Below are 23,729 nucleotides of genomic sequence, written 5' to 3' on the forward strand. Positions count from 1 at the left end.
AGGGGTTGACGTTTTTCTCCACTTACTTACACATCATAGATTTATATATTTTTCAAATATAGACTTATAGATTTATAGACTTACACATACATACACATACATACATCATAGACTTACACATACATACACGTCATAGATTACACAATTTTAAAAATCCAAACATTCCCCTCTGCTTTGTTTGGCGTTCGGAACGACTGGCTTTTTGTTCTATGTTGTGGCAACGGGCCGCTCATTGCTAAGTGTGTCGAGCTGCAAGTATATATATTTCAAAGTAAAAATTTCCCAAAATTCGGTCTGGTTGGAAGTTAGCAATATGAAATATAATTACACCCTCCAAAGATTGGTTGCAGTGTGCAAATATATTTTTCAAATATAGTTCACGTACAAAAGGAACTTAGCTAAGACCGCGTAGAATAAGGACCAGTGTAATGCGTCGGGCTCGGCTAATAAACAATAGCACCGACCGGTACTAGTGCCTAGGCTTTGTTAAGTGAACATAACTCCATCATAGATGGATATGCACACACAGGAAGTAAGTGGGCCTGTTAGTGCGCGCACACGTCGTGTGCGCGTTCGGCGTATGTGTATATGTGGTGCGTTTCGGGTGCACATGAGCATACTTTATATGTTAGTCTTCGTGCTATTCACTTCCCATATGGCGGTGGCAGTGAATGTTACCAAGGAGAGTTAGAAAATAATTGTTACAGCCATTAATAAACTGCGGTGACTGATTTATTATCTTTGCTGTATTGCAGGGAAAATTTTGCAGCGTATCTTCTTCTTTCGTTGCAAATGTCGAAGAAAGACTGCAGTCGACTGGCGCCCCTGCCATGTGTATGCCTCCCTTCTCTTACCCGTTCTCCTCTCACGCTGTTGTTCTCCCGTCTGATTCCTTCCAAGATAACACGCAAAAGGCGTGCTCGAGTCAATTTAAATTTACCGAGTTCCACTGCTCCAACTAGGGTGTCGCGATGTTAGCGTTGCCGTACGGTGGAGACGGACGTGAATCGAGGCGCCCTAGTACAACGTTCATAGAACCACGTTGCTCTACTCCACGTGCGTTTCAAGCGGAACGTGAAACCTAATAAGTCGAACCTTTCCCTTCTGCTACTGTTTGATTTCTCAAATGTCACCAGGAGCTACCGTAGCGCGGGCAACACCAGGCGGCGGTTTTCTGCAGTTGATGTAGTATTTCATTTGTTGTCGCGAAACCAAGCATCTGTGACTTTTTAAATAAAGTGACACTGGAAATATCACTTATGTAGTGATTTTCTGCCTTATATCTGCGTAACGTCTTGTTCTTGTTCAACAATGTTGACAAGTATGAACAAAAACACCGGACCGAGACGTTGAAATTTCGCAGTGGGTGTATAAGACTATTTCGCAGCTTCTGTTCAGTTTGACCGGGTGGCTGAATAGAGTCAAAGACAAACAGACAGACAGAAAGATCAAAATTTCTGCGTTTAAGTCACCCAAGAAAGACTACCATCTTTAATAAATCATGTAACATGTAGTATTGAAATAAACACTGGTAGCCCCAACTTGCTTGCCCCGCCTTTCTTTAGTGTTTACCCGGGGTTCTACAGCCTCGGCCTCAGATCCTGTGACGAACAACTGTACGTACTTTCTATTTTTAGTCCACTAGCGTCTCTTCATTACATTATTGGTAACATTATTGCAAAAATATTGAGCCTGAAACACTTAACTTTTTTTTATTTTAGAAAACGACACTACAGACACTCAAATTGACGCATTCGTTGTATTGCATTCGTAAAAAGATAGTTTTTTTTTGTTCTCAACTGTGCGGGTAATTTAAAAAAACAACTTACCATATTTGACTTCCAGCTCTCTATGACGCCTGCGATTATTGCGAAAAGTAGGAACAAGTTTACTCAAACCTCTTTATTGTATTGACATTCAAAGGCAGGCCCGCGATACATTAAAGGTATTGTTATAAGTCGCGTGACATACAGCCGTGCTTTATCAAAGTTCACATGGCAGCGGCGCTGCACAATATATTTTCAAACGTATCAATAATATTTTATGTCCGCTGCTTTATTAAACCGAAAGTTTTACGTGGCTCAGAATTTGAGAAATTGTGCAGAGAGACTAAGCGATGGCCACAAAATGGCGGAAGGCACATGAACCACAAAAGTAATGTGCTTGACATCAGAACAAAAAACTGGTAAATTTTAGACTGGCCACAATTGAACCCATGGTTCCAGAATCAGGTACGAGCACGCATTCACCACACAACATCAACAAGCTGGCTGTAGCTGAATAAAGAAAAACATCATAAGGAATGCTTAGGTGTCGTCGAAATTTTTTGGGGTTCTTAAGCTTTTCTACGACTTCCTTCTACATTGTTGGTCGGACATTCTCCGTGTTTCCTCAGTGGCAGATGCAGTTTAGTACTAACGCACTAGTAGCCAATCTGGCTGCTTTTAACCTCTATTTATTTGAAGCCTCGGTGAACCAGCCGAAAGCAAAAAGGACGCTACCGAAACCGGTGGCGAACCTGGGCACTGTAGGATGCGAAATCTTCGATTTACCTCCAGTGCCTCCCGTGCTGGATTTCCAGTGCATGTGGAACATCGGACCTGACGTCTGCGAAGAGTGCACTGTCACAGTCGCTTCCTCCTCGACTTTTGCAGTATTGCGCATGCGTTCACATGCGTGGAATGAATATTAATACGGACATGACGGCCGCAGAACTTAACTCCCGCTAATGCAAAACACGAGCGAGACATTAACGATTGCATCGAAGATCATCTGCTTCCTGCCAGTACTTTAAAACACATGGGATATGGCCAGACGATAGAATAGATTCATCGCGCCAAGTCTTTCCAACAACGACGAGCTCGTCGGCAGAGAGAGGGAACAAACCTTGCAGTCCAAAGGGCCTAGATCCATGTCGTAATGGTGGTCTTCAGTTAACTCTGTCTACGTAATATTGAAGAAGGTTCACGCTAGTCGGGGCAAATTTTCTCTCAGAGTTTCATGGGCAGGAAGGTGGTTTACACTTGGAAGGCGAGATCGCCAGAGCTCCCGGTAAGTGATGCAGGTGAGGGATTCGCAAGAGAAGGAGGGGCTGCATTCACAACAACCATGAGCGATGTATGGTGTAGCGGATGCAGAGCGACGAAGAAGCAGTTACAACAATACTCACAAAGTAAATGATTAATCGCGTTGAAACATAGCAAAGAAACTCTCCAAGACCGACAGGACGGAGCAGAAAACGCCACCACAATAAACCAATGTGTCCAGCCTATTGCCGAAATCACAGTGTATTCCTAAGAAGCAAGGCGGGTCACGTAATGACCGCAATGCCTGCTGGGGCTTAATCGTAAAACTGTAAATCTCGCCATACCACAACCGCACTCTTACCCACGCGAAATAATTCCTGCAAGAATACTGGAATTTTTGCATGAAACTGGTGGTATGGGCTAAGCGTCACTGATTTTCTTTGTCTTCGTTACGCCTTCACAATGCTGTAATCTATTTTCACAATTTCCCAGATGTTCCGCAAGCTGTATTTGCTATCCTGGGGTCGGTTGTAAGCACGGTAATTACCGCTGTTTTGTTCCCTCTTTTGACACTTCCAAACAGAGGTATTGCGCACCACTGTCTCTCATTAGAGCTGCCAGGATAGCTTCGGCCTCCTATCTTGTCTCCACGTTATCCTAAAGCCGGGCGAAAGAAACAGAAGTTTTGGACCATCCCAGGTCTCTGCATCCCCTTCCTTCACAAAAAAAGGAATCCTCCGGAGAACGTAACTGCGCTTACGTGCTTTGAAGGTAAGAGCCTGTCTACATTTTACCAGCTTATTAACGCTACATCTTTCTATTTTTGGCGCGAATGCTGATTCATTCGATTAATTAATTATGAAGTTTAAGGCGCCGAATCTACACAGATGATGAGGCGAGCCCTAGTTGAGGGCTCCGGATTGATTTTGATCCACTGGGGATCTTGAGCGTGCGGCGACATGTCGGACACACGGGCGTTTTCTCTTTTCGCTTGAGGCCAATCTTATTGACCAACTTCTTTTTCTACTCAACTGTGCATGCTCCTGTTGCTTCGCTTTCGGTTCCTAGTCTTACGGCGTGCATTACGCCAGGAAGAACCCTGGCACACGCCACAGCTTGTCTAAAACCATGGCAGTGCGCGGTTGCGCAGCACCGCCTCTACTCGCCTGCCATGACGTTCAAGTGAAAGGCAACACGCAATATTCTACTACTTTTCCATTTCAAAATAGAATTTTCGACAAGTTTTAGAAGCGGGCACATTAGAGGTTCGAAGCTCTCTATTCCTCTCCAGTTCCCAAGTGGTTATTTGCCACGATGAAAGCAACAACAGCGAAATCGGGATTTGTTCCATCGTCGGCACCTTCCGGAGATCCCGTTGAGCCAGAGCTGCATTCGGTACTTCCGAAAATTTCTGGAGACTCAATACAATAGAAATAGCTTTAATGAAACTTGAAAATTCTTCAGACATTTGGTGATCACTATTCAAAACTTTTTGGCGGCAGCGGGGAAGTTGGAAATATTACTAGGGCCTGTTTTCATCCGTTACGGAACCTTGTGAGTATAGGAGCGGGCTCTAGTTGAAGAACCAATAATGCTACGCGAAGTAGGGGCCGGTGTAAAGGCACTGCAAACCAGTAAAACCCCAGGTGCAGTCGGCCTTATTGCAGAATTTAATGAAAACTTTTATAGGTTCCTTGCGCATGTTTTGCTAGTAGTCTCGACACCGGGTGCCCTCGCTCATGTTTTACTTTGCCCATACGCTACTAGTACCCAAATCCCCGGTAGAAAAGCGTTCGAAAACTGCGAAAATATATCGTCTAGTCTTTTTGTGCAATACTGATAACAAAATTTTTGCAAAACTTTTGTCACCTAGGCTGCAGACTGCTACTATTAGCCTAAATGCTGCATATCAAACATGTAGAATTCCAGGCCGACGTATTTACACTAGTATATGTACGGTTCGCTGAAAGTGTGTTGTTCGTAGGAACTGCGACAAATCACACTTGTTTGATAAAAACGTTTAATAAAGTGCGGCATGATATTTTGTTGTCTGCAAACGAGCATACACGTAGAAGAGATGTTTTTGCAGATGTAATCAGGTTGTGTTATAAAAACTGTACCAAAAAGCCAATCATTATTACTGATCTTTCTCTCCCTGTTCATATTAAATCTGTTCTACAACTTTCCCTACTACATCCAGAGTTATTTGATTTCTACCTCATGCCCCTATGTCGTAGTACATGTTAGAATGCAAAGTCTAAGATTTCTCATTGGGGCAGTTTGATGTCAAGATCCTAGCTTACGCTGACGACATTTCCTACGTTTGTAATGACGGCAAAAGTGTTTCAAAAGCGCTCAGATAAACCAGGCAGTCTGAAGCGTCTGCCTCTGCCTGAATTCTTGAAAAGTCAAAAAGGTTTCGGGTTGTTATTCAGGTCTTTGGAGGAATTACGTGGAGTTGTGAAAAACGCTAGTGCCTCAGAGCTCCTCTCAGCGATTTAAATAACAGCGGACTTTTCTGCGCGCCAGCCCTTTCGGGAATTTACCGTAAGGTAAAATCCTCGATAGACAAATAAGTACGTATATTTGCCTGTACGCACCGATGGAATGTTTTTTTTTTTTCCCAAAGCTGGCCTTCATCCTGCAAGTCCCCTAATATCATCATCATGATCAGCCTGCTCAGGTACACTGTAGGACGAAGGCCTCTCCCATTGACCTCCAGCCGCTACTGTCCTTCGCTACACGAGTCCACAGTTTACCCTCAAAGATTTGTACGTCATCCTTCCTTCGTGATAGTGGCCTTCCCATTCTTCTAGACCCTTCTATTGGTATCCACTCTGTAACTGCAGTTGTCCGCTGGTTGTCGGTTCTTCTCACTACATGAAAAGTCCAATGACAATTCTTTTCCTTTATTTCAACAGTGATATCGTGAAGCCTAGTTAGTTCTCCGATTCAGGCGGCTCGTTTTTTTTGTCCCTGAGTGTTATTCCTAACATTATTCGTTCCATGGACCGCTGAGACGAACTACGTTTGCTTTCAGTTGTTCAGTAAGGCGCCAATTTTCATCTCCGAATGTGATCACCGGCAGTATGCAATGGTTGCAGATTTTTTTACTTACAGAGGTAGCTTACATTTTATTATTTGGGAGTGCTTGCCGAGGGCACCCAACCCATACCTATTGTGCTCCGGATTTCTCTCTCGTGGTTGGGGTCAGCACTAACCATCTGTCCGAGGTAGTTATACTCAGTACCTTCTTCTAGCATTTCATTTCATAAGCTGAGGAAGACATACTTGGCAAGCTTACTGCTCATTACTTTAGATTTGTTCATGTTTATCTTTTGCTCCACGGTCGTGCTTTCTGATTGTAGTTCAAGCATTGTTTGCGTATATGCTCTGCAGTCTCACTCGCCAAGACTATGTCGCCCGGAAACCTCAACTGGCTCACGCCTTTCCAATTATTCCGTAATCATGTGTTTTCCGAGGAAAGCTTCCTAAATACTCTCTCGATACGTGCTGTGAATAGTTTTATAGAGATGGCATCTCCCTGTCTTACTTCCGTTCATATAGGAAATATATCGCTTTGCTTGTGGAGGGTTATCCCGCCTGTGCATTCCTTACATGTGTCTGGTACAAGTCTTACGCGGGTTTCCTCTTCTCTTTGACCTTTTATTTATTATAAAATGGCTGCGGTGACACTATAAACAAAGTTCAAGCCCTGCATAGGGTACCCGCTACCTTAGTGTGGAGTCTATGCTTCCAGTCCACATACAGCCCACCTGTTCCTTGCCTTAGAATCTTGGTGTCCTCCACTTGTCCACATTTTTTATACCAGCAAGTTTCACGATTTCCCTTTTCAGAAATATCGACCATCCGATCATAAAAGTAGTGGTTCGGCGTCGTTTTCCTTCACATTTACAGTATTTGTTTGCAGAAGCAGGACCCATGGTGGGTAGGGCTACCTCAGATGTTCCTAAGGAAATAGGGGACGCATTCTGTTTTTTTAACTACGTTTACCACCAGAATACGTTTTCTACTATTTCCTAGAAGCAGCTAACCCGTGTATTACCTGAAAACGTTTTCTTTGTACCTATGTATTGTCAATCATGCATGGCTGTTGTTTGTGACACTGTTTTATCACGCGTAAGACAAATGTGCTTTCATCTGCCTGTGAAGGCATTCTTCTTTAAATCAAATCAGTCAACCGTTGCTGTTAAAACGCGGCTACATTCTATGTTATTTTTTGTTTGATAGTTTGTGAACTTTCTTTTGTGGAATGAATATGAAACGGCTAACCATTGCTTCGTTCTGCGTAGAGATCCACGGCTCTTCTGATACCTTATACAAGCGACATTGATGAAAGCCATGCAATTACCCAGTATTATATTCAAATTATCCCAGTGGACCAAAATAGTGCCGTTCCATATGATCTGTTCCTACCGAGGAGGCTGTTTGATTTTTGGAAGGACCTATGATTAATCGTCATGCTGACACTCCTCCTTCAAAGAAATTTTTTTCGGTGTCAATGTGCATGGGCACATCGCGCGTATGCTGCACAAGTTGAGCCCTCCAGCGGCTCCACCTTCTGGACGAGTGTTTCTGCCTTCCGCACGTTTAGTAAAAACATTTGACATGCTCTTTTTAAACGGTGAATGATTATAGACTACTGACAAAGTGCGCCTTGTAGGAGCAGGGAGGCGACGTGGGAGGTCCCTCGAACCCTTTCGCGTGGGGTCAGGAAATGCTGGGCACCCACCAGTCGAAAGGGTACAAGCGCCGCCTGAACTGCCTTGGCAAGGGATAAAGGGCTTGGACCCGCTCTATCACTGGGGCATACGTGGAAGGCTGCTGCTCCAAGACTTCAGCCGCTGGCCACCCACTAGTTTGAAAGTTTGATCAGGCGCCTACCTTGCGGGGTTCCTGGAAACCGCAATACCACGCCGGACCATATCATGGGTTAAACGAAAGTGGCAGGTACTTCGGTACCGCTAGGCACCAACCAGTGTAAAAATTGGTACAAGCACCCCCTGAACAGGGGATCCAGTGCTTGGAAAGTTAACCGACTTCGTCGGGAAATTCCCCAGCGGAAGGGTCGTAACTTTTAACCGACGTCGATGGTCGAGTGGTAAAACACTCGTCTCGTAAGCGGGAGGTACCAGGTTAGAATCCTGAACCGCCGGATGCCCAGCGGTTTCTTTAAAGGGTGCAAGCATCCCCGTACCGTAGCTCGTACCACGTCGGTTTGTACCATGGGGTACAAGAATGTGGGAGGTACTTCGGTACTCCTGGGCACCAACCAGTAAAAATTGGTACAAGCACCACCTTCACAGGGGATCTCGTGCTTGGGAAGTTACCGGATTTTGTCGGGAAATGCCCCGGTGGAAGGGGTCATCACTTTTATCACAGAGATGGCTCATTGGTACAGCACTCGCCTCGTATGCGGGAGGTACCGGGGTCGAATCCTGGTACCGCCGGGCACCCACCGGTTTTTTTTTGGGTACAGGCGTCCCTGGTCGAGTGCGGACTCTTGAAAAGGGAATTCACGTCTAGAAAGCTGCCTTTACCCTATTGAGGGACCCCTCACCCTTGTCCATCTGGCGGGGCCCACGGCCATCATGCCGCGTTGCGCCATTGCCGGGGGTTAAGAGTCTAACGGCATGCCCTGCCACAGGCGGTTACGAGTTGAGCGTCCACTGTGTCTGCGGAAGGCACCAAGTGCATTCGTGTGCCTTGGTGGCGCCAGGCACCAAACGGTAAAATAGGTACAAGCGACTCCCCGGCCAGGTGCTCGGCCCTTGTATGGGACTACAACGATTGGGAAGTTCACACGGCTTGCACGGGAAATCGCCCCTATGGAAAGGGTCGGCTGCAAAAACGCAGGAACTTTTTTTGTAATAAAAAAGTGCGGAAATAGCGCAGTGGTAGTGCATGGGGCTGCCACTGCAGAGATCCAGGTTCCAATTTTATCGGATGAGTTGTGATTTTCTCTATTTACTCCCGAGAGTAACGGACATTTTCTTTAATTTAACATAACGACGTTTTTCGCAGAATGGGGTACCTTAGAGCTCCGTCCTCAAAAGACTTCTTTTTTTATTTTGTTACCAAATACATTGCAGTGTGTCTAGTACTGCGCATGCACACGTTCACAGCCCAAATCAACGCAAATGCGCGCCAAACTTCTTTCTTTTTTTATTGTCAATATCCACAAACCGACCTTCCTGCATCTCACACTGCATCAAAAAGTACGTGTAGCCCCAGTTTCAAATAGAGAGAGCGGATGAACGTTTAATAGAGCAAACGGTGGTCTTTGAGGAGTCGCTTTGATGGGGTGGGTTCGTCTTAGTCCAGGTACCCTTGGTCCTTGGCTGCAGCCATCGTGCAATAAATACTAAACGAAAATGCCTACATCAGTGCTTTTTGGCGATGGTCCCAGCGATTACGCCGAGCAGCTCGACGAAGTTTTCAATTCTGCGGTCTTTGGGTCCCAGCTGTGGCACCGCCGGAAGAGCCTTGCACTGGTCGGAGCCCCTTGTGTATCGGCCGCAGATGAACTCGAGCGTTTCGCCCAACGCCTGCTCCACTACGCCGAGCAGGTACGTCTTGCCGCCGACGCTTTCACACGGGTTTAGGACCTCGGAGACGCAGTCGTGAGCGTCGTAGTACCGACTGCGTGCGACAAGGGAGAAATGGAGAGTTAGGGAGGAGGTGGTACAATGTTACCTCGAGCAACGCCACTTGTATAATATTGCCTACCGCACAAGCTTTCTAATTGGGTGTAGGGACGCCCAGTTTGGCTTCTTATCCGTGGTGTGACGCTCGCACGCGGGTGTCCCTCCTTACGTAACTGTTGCAACTTGTCAGCCAGCGCTGAGAAAAACACAGAAGCGTATAAGCGTCACCTTGCGAAGTGTGGCGAAGCACAAATAAATAGTTTAATATAGTCTTCACGAGGATGCGCTGCCAAGTAGGTGATTCCGCGAGACGAGCTCACATGCGAAGGCTTAAGCGAGAGAAAGTGCTGGAGAGAGCGACGGGAAAGTGGTTTTTGGACCATCTTCCCATGACGCGAAAGAAAGTTTTCGCGGGACTTTGCAGCCCTTACCAGGACCGATTTCACTTTTACATCCTCGCCTGTAAGCAATTCCAAAACTAGTTATCGTCCGCACGGAGCGACACTGGGTGATTTATTCGTTGCAGAAAATATGCCTTCCGTGTCTTCTTTACTTTTGTACTTTCTTTTGAAAGTGGCAGTCGAATGCGATCATTGGCTAAACTCAAGAGGAGCCGGTAAAAATCCGCTGTTAGCACTGCAATGGCATAATTGCAGCGATCGAAGAACGCCAAAAGCGGAAAAAAAGAAGAGTTTTTTAAGCAAGTTTGGAAATTATTTGATGGACATAAAGCAGTAATTTTCGCCTGATAGCCTTCACGACCCCCAAATCTAAGTACTGGAACAGTTGGTTGACTGCATTCCGCAAACATTTGAGATTCCGAAAACAAGTAGAAAAAACTGTTGCAGGGTCCCTTGACGGCGGCGCTGCCTCGAGTCATAACGTGCAGATCACAAGCCAAGCGTTACTTCATTACAATATTCCGAGTCTTTATTCAGACTGGTGTGCGATCTTGAAAGGATAGCACTGATCCCATGTCTGGACAATGACTGACACCGGGCTGTATAACGTGGCAGGACTACGGCAAATCGACGCAACTTTTCCCTTGGGCTGTGATTTTACTTCTTTCATTCATCGTTTTGGCTACTGGTGCTAGAGGAATCTGGTGACGGCGGCGCTCTTTCAAGCACTCCCTAGAAAATATTTGGTGAAATATCGAGTTCAACGGGTATATTAATACCGCCGTGCGCGTGAACAATAAACAAGCGAAGTGCACAAACAAGCATGTGTAGTTAATATAGCGGTTTCGCTTAACCCTCCCGAGATATATATGTGGTGGTCCAGAGAGGGTGCGCTGTTTTGCAACGCAAGGTATTAGTACGGTTTCACCCAGCTAGTTTAGCCTAATTTGTGGCGATGTTAGGTTTCTGCACGTTATGCATCACTCAAATTCAAGGGGAGGTGTAAAATAGAACTGCATGTTTTATTGTTTTAAAACGTGGAAGGTGCCACCTTGAAAGAGTAGGTTTTTCTCACAACGGAATTATTCCTGCGGAAAAGATAGTAGGTTTTGACGTCTACCCTAATACCATGTTTCCGCAGCTCAATTTCTGACAGACTCACACCACCCTCTCAAGTTTGTTAATGCTTTTTCCTATACCTACACACTGCTATGGCTGCTTTTTTTTCAATGCGTTCATCTCGAAAATTAGCGCCAAATCTGATATCCTCCGAATTCCCAACCTTCTTTTTAAAGGTACATTAATCCTAATTTGGTCATAATCGCGACGGTTACTGAAGACCTAAGGTGCACAGCTTAACCTAAAATCATTCTAAAAACAAGATAGTAAAATCGCACAATAATTGCTGTGTTCTTACAAATGCAAGCAAAAGAAAGCGACCCGTCAATTATCAATGCGCTTTCTAAATGTAAAGACATTATCTAGCTTTGATGAGTTTCTCATTCCTGGTTGGTAGAAGATTGGTAGTAGTCGAACTCGACACAATGAAATTTCTGTGCATAATATATTCCACTAAATTCTGTTTGGAGACATTATTGGGTTGGTTTTGCTCCTTTATTAATTTGGGGAGGTTATGGTGCAAATGCGTTCCGTTAAAGCCGGCATCAAACACTTTATTTTTGTTTGAAGTTCTAAAATGGCCCCGTGAGTGTGTATCTGCCAAACGCGACCGCCCTACTGCATCGCTCGTGCCGAGTTAATCCCTCGATCTCTAAATCTCGCCGACTTGACCAAGTCTGAATTTCCTGATGGCCGAGCCGATATGTATTCTAAAATTCTTTGCCTGCAGGTACCTCCAGACTTCAGGGCGTTGCTATTTAATACACGAATTCGGTCGTTCGTCCATCGAAAATAATATTCAATATATTTCCCTGTTTGCTCTCAATCTCGTATGACACGCAGCAATATACATTGCTATGAGGCCCATTACCTCAGATACTTTCCACCTCTGTGAGCTGGTTAGAATCCAGCGACCTCACCACCTAATCAATGTAACGATATAGGTCTACAGTATGACCATATCAATGGATAACTCTTACACACCAATACTTTTCCTTTCGGGTTTCAACACACCTACATTAAGCACACACCGCTTTTGTCTGCCTCGTTGATAAATAGGTCGTTGGTGCCGCAGAAATAAAAGCTACGTCATGATGAGGCAAAGGAATGGAGCTTGCTGCTCGAGTGAATCAATTTGGAAGAGAAGCACGGTGAAAGGTAACTAGCGAGACTTCATCTTGCGGCCCCTGTAGACTGTGAACAGAAAAAATAAGCCATATTGGTGATATACAACGTCAACTTTCCCCGCGTTATGCCTGTGCAACATGACGGCTTTCAATTGACGTTTGAGTGCTTTTATAAGGGCGCCGAATAAAAAGTGAATGCTCGGCTAGGAACACGATTCATTCGAAGGCCTTCGAGAAGGATTTTGTAACAGCTAGGTAGAACAGGTATTAAGCAGCTCGCCATGGCGACATATTAGTGGCCAGAAAAGCGAATTCATCTGTTAAAAAAATCCATTAGATTTCGCCAAAACGGTTCTTCAGAAGTAGTGGAGTCCGACTTCAAGAGCAGTGACATCGAACAACCGCTCACCAGCACGTGTGTCCGATGACGTCCTTGGCGGGAACCTTGGCGAGGATCCTTTCCAAATTTTCGTGCAATTCTCTAACGCAAGCGTGGAGCTTCGTACCGACCGAGTTTAGGCACTTGACGCTTCTCTGGTGCTCTGGTATAAGAAAAATGCGACGCACAAAGCAGTTTGTAAGTGTTTATCTACGCTCAAAAACATTGCCCCATTTACGAAGTTTTTTTGAAGGGGATCTGTGAGCGCCTGTCAAGTTTTTTCTTTGCGTATCACTCCCCTAGGCTTCCCACCGGCACTTTTAATGCGAGTGACCCGCCCTATTACAAACACTTGCTAAGAAAGTGGGGCCCGCGTATTTAATAAAAGTAACATGAAAACAACACTCAAGTGGGGTTGATTAAAACACTGTTTGGTGCTGATAAACGTGATATCAGCTTTAATGCATACTTTGACCAAAGATTGCAGGCATTAAAGAATTCATATGAAGCAGTGCTACCTCCTCAGAGGTTTCCCGGTGATATCTTTATGGGTCACAGAATCTAGCTTTCGCTATTGACGACGGCCGACCGAAATAGCCGCCAAGAAACGTGAACGGGCGTGTGTAATGAGCCCGTTCGTTACGTTTCATAATACCACATTACTTCCAAAGTATGGCTAACACTCTCGCAACTATGTTTTCAAAGCTAGCCCATAATGCGTCATTACTGTCCTCTACGTGACTGCGAAGCGGAATTTGAAACTTTTGCAATATTATCTTCTGTTTCTTTGTTTCAGAAACGTCTTTCATGGCTCCAATCGAGTTGCGTGAGTTACCAAAAGGGTGGTTTTTAAGAATGAAAAAAAATTGTAGTTTGTGTTCATGTGCACTTTAACTCTTCCCTGCCGAACAAAAACTGTTTAGGAAGAATGGCCACATGTAAGTTAATTTTGTGTATTTACCCCTTCGTAATGATGCTGCGACAAGTGAAAGCGGAAAGCTCTGCGTATATCACACAAAAAACAAATCCACACATATGTGTTGGTTGTGCTTGTATTCGTATGATCTGCAAACAGTAAGAATACCTCAAAAACGGCATCAGGCGCAGAAAAAAGACATGTTCATGTATTATGTATAAGTATTATATTATTTTCAGGAGTCCCTATATTAGTAATAGGATTTTGTGATGACAAAAATTATAAAATTTTAATTATTATAAACAATAATTACAAGTATTTTATTACCATAAGTAATTACGGAACAATTAAAGCTTAAGGCGCATGAATACATCACCAACGAGCCACCACAAAACCGCGAAAAAATGAGACATCGAGGAAGCAAGAAAAGTTCATTTATCGCCAGCGCTGCAGTGCCCGAGCCGGCCACGCTGTATCACCTAGCAAAATTTTCGCGACGATGAAATCCCAGCGCACACAAACATGTGGGTGCATTTTTCAAGCGTGATGATGGTACGTACACGAAGGGAACGGGTGTATTTCTTAGCTAATAAGCCTTGAGGCTATTAAATAAGCGAAACAACAACAACAACAATCGTGTTGAATAAAGCCATTTGGACCAATTTTGCCACACACTAAAACTTTCCTGCAAACAGGAGCTGCCAAAGGCGTTCAACCATAAGCATACATACCGTTGTATTTCTCGGAACCGACGCTACAAACTGCTTCCTTGTACTCTTCCATGCCCTTGACGACAAGAAGAGAGGCCGCTTGGGTCAGACCTTCCAAGCAGTTTTTCACAAACTTTATTGTGCATTCGAGTTGCTTCTTATCTCTCCTGCAAATAAAAACGGAAACACCGACCATTCGGGTTAGTTTAAACCGAACAGTGTTAAAACCGCTCTTGCCGACGATTCAGTGAACCAGCTAGCACGCAACACATCGGTTCCAAATTTTGTAGGGAAAAATTAGTGGCCCCAAAATATCGAGCAGTGGGCCTGTAAAGACCATGTCGTTGTAATATCCGGATTGGGATGTCTCAAAACTAACAGCCCGTTTGGTACATGATTATAATAATTTATTTCGTAATCGCGTTGAAATTTGGGAAAGTAAACTTGATGTCCACCTGAAATTCAACCGCACCGCTGCACAAGAAAGCTATAAATCTTGTTGCGGAATTTTAACTGGCCATCAACATGGGCAATGTTGATGATTGCAGACGCAGCGACAACGAAGTGGAATGTTGGCGTTTGCACGCACAGGGACTGCGATTGGCACGCGCATGTGTACAGAACGTTGCGCTCGTATTACCTTTCACGGCTTAGCGTCGCTGTCTCCACCGCGGCAATAAACGCTGAAGAACGGATTTCCCTTTTCGTAACATTGGTGCTGAAACCAGGGAAGCAAGCTGCATTGCGACAAGCCTTTACCTGACGAGCTGGGTGAGCCCTTCTTCAGCTGCGACCAGCATGGAACGGATCAAGAACAAGAGCGCGTTACGGCGTGCTATGAACGCGAGGATCATCAGCGAGGTGGATCAGCTGCTACAGTTCCAGCAGTTGTACCTTTCCGCCCTTCGTGTTTTTTCACGCGTGTCTTCGAGCGAGAAATGCAGCCTTGTCTGCCCTTGGCGCTGAGCTTGAAGCCCACCTGACCGACGAACAAGCAGTGGAATACTACGCTTCGGTCATGGAGAATGACGACGCAGCGACCAGTGCACTAGTTTTACTGGAACATCACAAGAAGGCGTTGAAGTCATATTCGTCGCTTCAAACTGCTCCTCAATTGGATGACGCAAGCGAAGAGCACCGAGCTGCGAATTCTACCGGACCGCCCATGCCACCTTATCATGAGTTTGGAGCACGTCTTTCGAAGCTCGAAGTGCTGCCTTTTTGACGAAGCGATAACGCGGGGGCATTAATTCTGGGACATGTTTCGCCATTCTGTTCACGAGAATCCCCGGCTTTTCAATACTGACCGCTTTCATTACTTGATTTCGATGCGTGACGCAGCTGCTGCTGAAGCCGTTGCTGGCCTGCAAGCGATAGAGTCGTTTTATCAAAATGCTCTCGATATCTTGCGGTATCGTTTTGGAAATTCTAAAGGGATCAAGTAGAAGCGTTTCGGAAATCTGCGAAAGCTCAGGCCTCTCGATCCATCCAGCAACGTGGCCGCTTTGGGGAAACTTTGGGACCATGTTCAAATGAACCGGCGAGGACTAGAAAGCTTGAAATTAGAATTTTTCTTGCAGGGCTATGATAAATGAGGTGCTCTTAAAGGTGATATCTGGCGACGTTATTGTCTATTGGTTCAAACAGCAGAGCCTTGCTGCGAGCCCCGCTTCCACGAGCAGTCAGAGTTCTTCTGCTCAGGACACAGAACATTTGCTGTCCTTCCTGCGAGTGACAGTCGAGTGCAGGAAAAGATGCTTCCACATCAGCAAGCCTCAACGAAGTGAGGAGGCCGACCGAGGACCCACGAATCAGTAGCCTATTCCAACCGCTGCCGCCATGCACAACAAGGCACAGAATTAGTCTTGCTTTTTTTGCTCCGCCAAAGACCATAGAAAGGGAGAATGTCCGAGCGACATCCGTTTGTCTGGCAAGCGCACCCGCCTAGCAAATGATGGCCGATGCTTCAGATGTACAGCCAAAGGACATATCGTATTGAGTTGCCTAAAGAAGGTCCGGTGTAGGACAGGTAAGCGGTGACATGCTGTCACGTTGTGCGCCACTGCCCCACTCGGAAACCATCGGAAATGGCTGCAGAAACACGACATTCGCGATGCACGTTAACAAGCACAAATCAGCCATCCCCCGATTCTCCCGCGACGTCTTGCTACAAACGTTTTGGGCGTGGATAACAACGTCGCATTGCTGCTACATCCACGGAGGTTTGGATGACAGCAGCCTGCGCACTTTCATTAGCCAAGACGTCGCCTCGACGCTTAAGTTAGCTGCTGTTGGCGTATGGGAAAGAAGGCATGGACTCGGTGTGCTGGAGACTTCCTACATTTAGTTTTTTTGGTGCGCAAGGTCCGGCCGCAACTTTGAGAACGGCGTAGACAAGCGACCACCGAGGCGCTCAGTCGTGTTCCAACTGATGTCGCGTAGAACTGCTGACCTAGCCAGGCACCGCTGATGAAGATTGTCAAAGGATGCGGATGTTCATGATAGTGGCGCCAAATGCAGATGGTGGTGCCGCAACTATAGACAAAATCGATCTGGCCATCAGTGTTTTCGGCCGATCTGGAGGTCCTAAGAAAAAGTTTAAAGTCGTCAGAGTGACCATTCGCAGTCAGCATGATATTACGTGTACAAACATTGAAACCATTTGTCATGCCCCACATCTGTGAAGACCTGTCGCAACCACCGAAGGGCAACACGCTTATGCAACGCCTGGTCCCGAGGTGAAGCCACTGGCTCACACCATCACTTTCCCAGGCATGGAGTTCAACCAAGGGAGGAGCCAGATATGGAAGCTCATTCCAGAAACGAGCCAGGTACAGCAGGAAGAACGAATCCTGCTTTGGTCGCTGTCAATACAAGCCCAGGACGGACCTTACAAAGACCGTTATCTCCGAAGGAGAACAATAGAAGCTAAAGGGTAGCCTTGTCGGTGTTCTTCGCATGGACACGCATGAGAATGAAGACCTCTCTTGCTCTTTTCGGTGGTTTTGGGAGGTAGACACTGTTGGTCACCCGAACTCTCCGAAGTCTTATCCCGATGAAGATTGTATTGCGCAGGTTAAAACATTCAATTGGGTTGGAACATGGGCGCCCTGAAGTAAAATTCTGATGCAAGTCCACACCAATCTCAACGGCCGACGACCGCGAGAACACCTTTCGAGACATTATAGGTTACCTCGACGACTCACTGCAAACAAAGAAGCGCTTAGGCCACCAGACAAGGCCGAGAGGTAATACCAGTACGACGGTTGCACAGAAACAGTCAAACGTCGATTTTGTCAAGACCAGGCCCACTACGTTCCTCACCTTGTGGTCCTACTAGATTCGCCAAGGAAAAAAACTACTCACTTTCGTGTCGTTTGCAACGCGTTCTCACATGCTGCCGGAGCCTCTTCCTGGAAGAACGATGTTAAACAGGGACTGAATCCCAACGTGACCTCGGAAAAACACAGACGCGTGGTAGACAACGGCCGGAAGATCGTCGTTGTACCCAGACAATGAACAGCGCTAGTAAGCGACATCCTCATCGCGGAGACAGAAATACTCTTGCTGAAAGCCGCAAGGGTCCCCTGGTAGTTCGAGACACCGACAATGTGCGAATAAGGTCCTCCGACGCTGCAAAACGTGCCCGTGTTTCAAGTTGTAACATGATACAACTCCATTTTCATTGTTACCAAGTGATAGAACGAGCCATATGCCTGCGACGCTTAAGAAACTTGGACAATCGGTAAGGTGTATAGGAAAGTACGGTAACAAAGGACCAGGCAACTGCAGCAATTGCAGGCACTGCAGGCAACTGCAGTGCTACTGTTGTGCCTATGCTTTCGGTAACTATGTGAGTGAGCATTTGGTTGGCGCGGAGGATGTTGCGGATTTCTAATTTGTCTTCATCATGAGCAACGTTGATAGTAGAGGCGCCGAGAACGAAATGGCACGTTGGCACACACGGGGACTGCTAGATGCACACGCATGTGTTCGGAACGTTGTGCTTGTCTTACCCTACACGGCTGAGCGTCTCTCTCTCCACGCCAGCAGCACACGCTCAAGAGCGCTTTTCCCTTTTCGTATTACAGCTTCTTTCCGAAACTTTGCAGTTGAAGGAAAATCCATCATAATCCAGAATTTTTTTTCGCAATAGCTAAGTTTATTAAAAAGCCGTTAGCTTTCTTTTGTAGCTGTTTGCCTCCATTTCAGTTGGGTGTCAAATTTTCCTTCGCAGAACCTTACTTCACATTGAAGGCTTCCTCTAAATCTGGTCGATTACCGTTGCACCATGTGGCCACTGACAACCACTAACATAAAAAATCAGCCAACAATTACAAGTAAATAGCCTCAAGATTGCAGGGCACTGTAATTGCAACCTGGGAAGATCATTTATTACGAACTAATTCCATATGGGCAAGTAAACTAAGAGCGGTGCCTTAGTAGCTGAGGCGTCGTGCTGCTGAGCTCACGGACGCTGGTTCGATAACAGCCGTGGTTGATCTCTTATTCTGGTGGAGGGCAGAAATGAAACACGCCTGTGTGCCGCGATTTCGGCGCACGTTAAAGATGCCCAGGTGGTCAAACTTAATGCGAAGCCCTTCACTACGGCGCGACTCATTGCACAGTATAGCTTCGGCGCGTTAAATGGACCCCGAAACTCTTCAGATACACAGACGAACTCTTCCCATCGCGTGTTGAACCACTGAAAAAACTGTAGTTATCGCAGCATGGAGCGGCACTGCGTGCTTTGCTAGTCGCAGCGGCTAAGTCTTCCGTTTCTGCTTTTCTTTTGTGGCTGTCTTTTTAAAGTGGGCATGAAATGCGTTCAGTGCTACAACTGAAGCAAATCCCGGCAATAGAAGCTACACCGCTGTAATGAAGTAATTTTACGGTACAAGGAGGACAAGCACGGGAAAGAGAGAAAAATACTTTGTTAAGTGTGTAAGTTACCTGATGGGCACAGAGCAGTTATTTTCTGCTGAGATACTTTGCGGCTACCTAATCTAAGAACTGGATGTGTTGCTTGACTACGTTGTGAAAGCGTTCAGGATTTTGAGAAATGTTCAAAAAAGTGTTGCAGTGCCCTTATAAACCCCAATATTGGAACTTTTCAAATTGTCAAGTCAGTCGTTTATTACAAGCGAAATCCACATTTGCCAGTCGCGTCCTTAGTGATTCGGTTAGCCTTCCTCGATCCCCCCGTTTTACACATGCATACCTCAAAACGCACGTATCCCCCTAGTTTCCTTTGTGGCATTCAGTTCTGCGAGCACGTAGGTTAGGCTTCGTCTTACGCGCATCCGTCGGTGAACTCCTGGCCGCTTTCGTCGAGCCGCGGCTGGTTGAAGTATGGAACGGCGTCACTGCCACAGGCCCGCAGTGTTTCGAACTTGCAGCCAGCCTTTATTTGCGCTTGGGACGCACCTGGTAGCAATGGTTTAACACAAACACGACTGAACGCACTCTTCATTACGCTAAGGTCCATACAGATCGGGCGTTGTTTTGATATCATCTGCCTTGAGAAAAGCAAAAAGTTCAGTTACGACGAACGACATTCCTGGGTCTAATTTGGAAACACCGCGCCCTTGCAAGCAGCGTTTTACATCATGCAAAAAACTACGAATAGGCAAGGAATTCTCTCAATGCGATACTACACTCTCAGTTGCACTTTACCTTACACAACAGTGATTGGGTAAACAGCTTAAAAGGCAACAAATATGCAAGAATTGGAGAAAACAGCCTTTTTTGCGACTTTACCCAGCGTATTGTATTCATACAATTAAACTATTACTGTGCTTTCCGAACTCTTCCATGGTTTCACTCAGGTCGCTTAAAAAGAAGTGTGATATATGCTATATCATCAAGTCGTAGAAGGAACTTACTGATGCATGCAGGCATCAGTGTGTTCGCGATATCTTGGTGAACATTATGCAGCGGCAGAAAAAATCAGCTGCAACACAACTCACGGGTTTCAGGAAGTTATTAGGCCGTCATGAGTTTTTAGCAAGCGATGGCCTACAGTTAAACACCAGTGGTATATAATTTTGAGCCAGTATTTTTAAATCGAAGACCCCGGCCTACTGATTCCTTGCGGTTAGTTGAGCAGTCGACACCTCCTATATTAAAGCAAACCTGTTAGCCACATCATGATCGAAAAATGTCGTGTTGTTGTATGCGAAAAACCAAAATGGACCCAGCATTTTCGCCCAAGACAACCAGCGCATGCGTCAGGCTAATTATGCATTCTACATAGAACTCAGCGTTCTTGTAAAAAGCTCCGAACAAATATCGAAACTGCATGATGGATGATAAGCAACCTGCGAAAAATGGCACCCCCCCCCCCCGTACCCTCGACATGTGTTCCTTGCAAAAATTGATTTGCAGGTTCTCTCAAAAGGAGGTGTTGACGTAACTCAAGGCCAAGGCAGGCCTCAGAATTTCTCGCCAGGGTAACCGAGCGCGAGCAAAGAGTCCGCCCAGACGACGAGGAACATTTCTAACTCTGACCCATTAGTAGGTTTTGGGAGTTTAGAAGAGGTTCGCTGTTCATCGAGTTTCGCAAGGCAGTATGGTGGCCATTTTTTGGGTAAAGTTATTTTTAATACTTTCAAACTGCCGCATGGAGTTTAACTTTCAACTTCTAGAAAAACGGTTCAGTTAATTTCGCGCAACCCTTCCAATATTTTATTAGATATGAACAAACAAACTTTTATGTATTGTAAATTGACTTCAGATCATACATTTATACAGCTGTATTACGTTACCGCGCTTACTTTAACCTGTACGTTGCCCAACGTCAAAGGGCAGTTTATTACATGAGAAAAAATATCGAAATCTAACGAGTTACAGCATCGTTTCAAAAAGCATATAATGTGAACTTCCGATACCCATGTACGTAAGCCAGATACACCGGTGGTAATTTTGCTTGAGTCGGTCGGTTACATATTCACTCGAATAAATATTGAGTGAAAGGTATGGAATCACCAAGTGTCGACAAAGTACGATTGTTCCAAGCCAACACAAAATTTGAACTTTCTAACAGTTTTCACCCCATTCATGACAGTACACTACACGAAAATATTTTTGATATTTTTCCTCACATCAATGTAGGAGCAGAAACGTTTTGGTTAGCGATCAGCAAGGGTCAAGAAAAGTAATAAAAGCAGTTTTAGAATTTACACTAAGCCTCGCACAGCAGTCGTGTACACGTATTATTGGCGCGTAAACTTGAAAATTAATATGGTGATCTTACCAAGCAGAATGATGACAAGAAAAAACGCTGCAATACGACCTGCAGCCATCCCAATGGACGTTTCCTTGCAGCTAGCTGTCGGACCGACTACCAGCGTCTACGCGACGCGCGCCACTTTAATAGCCGGGGGAGTTGAACCTCACGTGACCGCAACAAAAGGTGTTTGTGAGAGTCTTGTATGGCAAGGGCCACGTGGGCACGGTACAGGTAGATATACTATTCCGATATTACGCAATTGGTTATTGGCATGACAGAGTTCTGCAGACTGCTGGGCAGCTTCAGTTTTCTCGGAATAGAGACAGAAAAAGACTGCAGATGAAAGCCAACGTTGCGCAAAGTTTTCAGGAGCACATTGCAGGTAATGGAAGTTTCAGTTTCTTTATCTTATTATGCTTGAAAGATTGCATCACGAACGTGACGGGGAAAAACAAAAAGTACCGCCACCTTGGATACAGTACTTATTAGGCAACTTCTTCCCGTGAGAAGGAAGTTGGCACAACTTCTGCATAAAGAAACATGGAAAGTGCCAGAAAACGCTTCAAGGCGCTTAAGTTGTCTTTATTTGCTACAGGAATTTGTTTTAGTCTTTCGTCTTCTTTGTTCTTCCGCATTGCCTGTGGCTTTCGTGCGAGTCTTTATGAACCAAGGACTGCAGTTACCGGGGGGCGCCACATCCATTTATTCTAATGGAAAGCGTCTTTGGCCAACATCCGATATCAAGGCGCGTGCGCATGTCGGGCATCCTACTAACAAAAAGAGAAAAAAGCTACAGACATACGAACATATACAGGAGCCGTCGAACCCAGCATCATGACTTCCTCCTCCCTTAGGGTACACATGTACAATTCCAGTTCAAGGAAACTTGTGAGTAATTTCAAGGAAGTTCCCACAAATGTTGGAAATTTTAAAGTAATTTTCGGTCATCATCCTCATCGTCAGCCCAGTCAGGTGCACTGCCGGATGAAGGTCTTCCCATTGACCTCCAACCACTACTTTACTGTGCTGCTCGACTACACACTTTTAATGGCGTTCTTCTTGTAGACCCAACTCTTTGTATGTACTCTGTTACTCTAATTGTTCACCATTGTCGCTTCTCCTCACCACGTGGCCAACCAAAGTACATTTTTTTGTTATTTCAACTAAGATATCTTCTACAGTTAAAGGGGTCCTGAAATGCCTTCCGCCGATGCATGGATGTACATGTAACCAAATAAAGCAATGTATTAGCAATCTCCTCCTGCAAGAATTTTGTTAAAGCGATGAGTATTAGCTGAGAAATCGTAAATCAAAAACTGCGAATTATCGTCGCGCCGTATTTCCTCCTCCTTTCAACTGTTTCTTCGCTGTTGGCCTCCCCTCCCATGATGCTCCGCTCCTCAGCGGTGACGTACTTCCGCTATTGCGCTCCCACAGACTGCCGTCTGCTACGGGCCAGCTCTTTCGGCTTTTTCATCTCTGTAGACACCATGGAGACAGGCTGGAAAAGCGAACGAATGACCTGGCCGCATGTGTGCGGCCTGGCCTTGCCCTTTCGCGGTGTACGTAGCTGCAGGGCTGCAGTTGGTATCGGCGGCGAACTCGCAGCCGCGTGGGGAGAATCGTGCGCTCGCCCTTTGGTGCACCGCGCACTGTTTATCCAAAAAGCGCGGTCTCAGATGTGGCCCCGCTGGTGCCGGGTGTTATTTTGCGGTGGTTGTAATTCCTACTACCGGCGGCATGTGAAAAAAGACATTTTCAACCGACACAGAACCCGTGCACAAAACGCGCCGGATCGGATCGCTTTATCAGCGGCGATGAACGTGAAGGCGAAGAGCAAACCAACGCTGCACTCGATCAGCGAGAACCCGTGTTCTGACAAGCTGCACCCATGTGTTGCATTCAACACTGACGGGAAAGCGTTTGTTTGCACTTGTTTGGATAGTCGTAAAATGTCCAAACACTCCGGCACTCCGCTAGCAGATCAGCCGGCGAGACATTTTGGAAAACATTTGACAGATGGCGCCGTATGCATTAGTGTGTCGCTACGCAAAACTGATGAGACGCTCTACTAAAACTCCCATCGCGGTGTCACGTAGCGGGACGCAAAAAATTAGCGTTTAGCGTATGCAAAGGCCACAAACGCTGTACT

The 23,729-nt window shown here is 45.8% G+C and overlaps 1 protein-coding gene across 2 annotated transcripts; it reads right to left on the reverse strand.

The window, feature by feature from the left end:
* Nucleotides 1-8,984: 8,984 nt before the first annotated feature.
* LOC144149081 (uncharacterized) lies at nucleotides 8,985-21,714 on the reverse strand. Of its 2 annotated transcripts, XM_077680617.1 has the most exons (5): nucleotides 21,602-21,714; nucleotides 19,644-19,773; nucleotides 14,368-14,513; nucleotides 12,751-12,883; nucleotides 8,985-9,689 (listed from the first exon to the last, which is right to left on the reverse strand). In XM_077680617.1, exons 1-5 carry the CDS (start codon nucleotides 21,648-21,650, stop codon nucleotides 9,431-9,433), a joined length of 717 nt encoding a protein of 238 aa, XP_077536743.1. In that variant the 5' UTR covers nucleotides 21,651-21,714; the 3' UTR covers nucleotides 8,985-9,430. The 2 variants fall into 2 exon arrangements, with proteins under 2 accessions (XP_077536743.1, XP_077536744.1); XM_077680618.1 differs by lacking the exons at nucleotides 19,644-19,773; nucleotides 21,602-21,714 and adding an exon at nucleotides 17,713-17,906.
* Nucleotides 21,715-23,729: the final 2,015 nt, after the last annotated feature.

Source organism: Haemaphysalis longicornis, unplaced genomic scaffold (assembly GCF_048455015.1).
Source record: "Haemaphysalis longicornis isolate Haplotype H1 unplaced genomic scaffold, Haemaphysalis longicornis Haplotype H1 scaffold_8, whole genome shotgun sequence".
NCBI lineage: Eukaryota > Metazoa > Arthropoda > Arachnida > Ixodida > Ixodidae > Haemaphysalis > Haemaphysalis longicornis.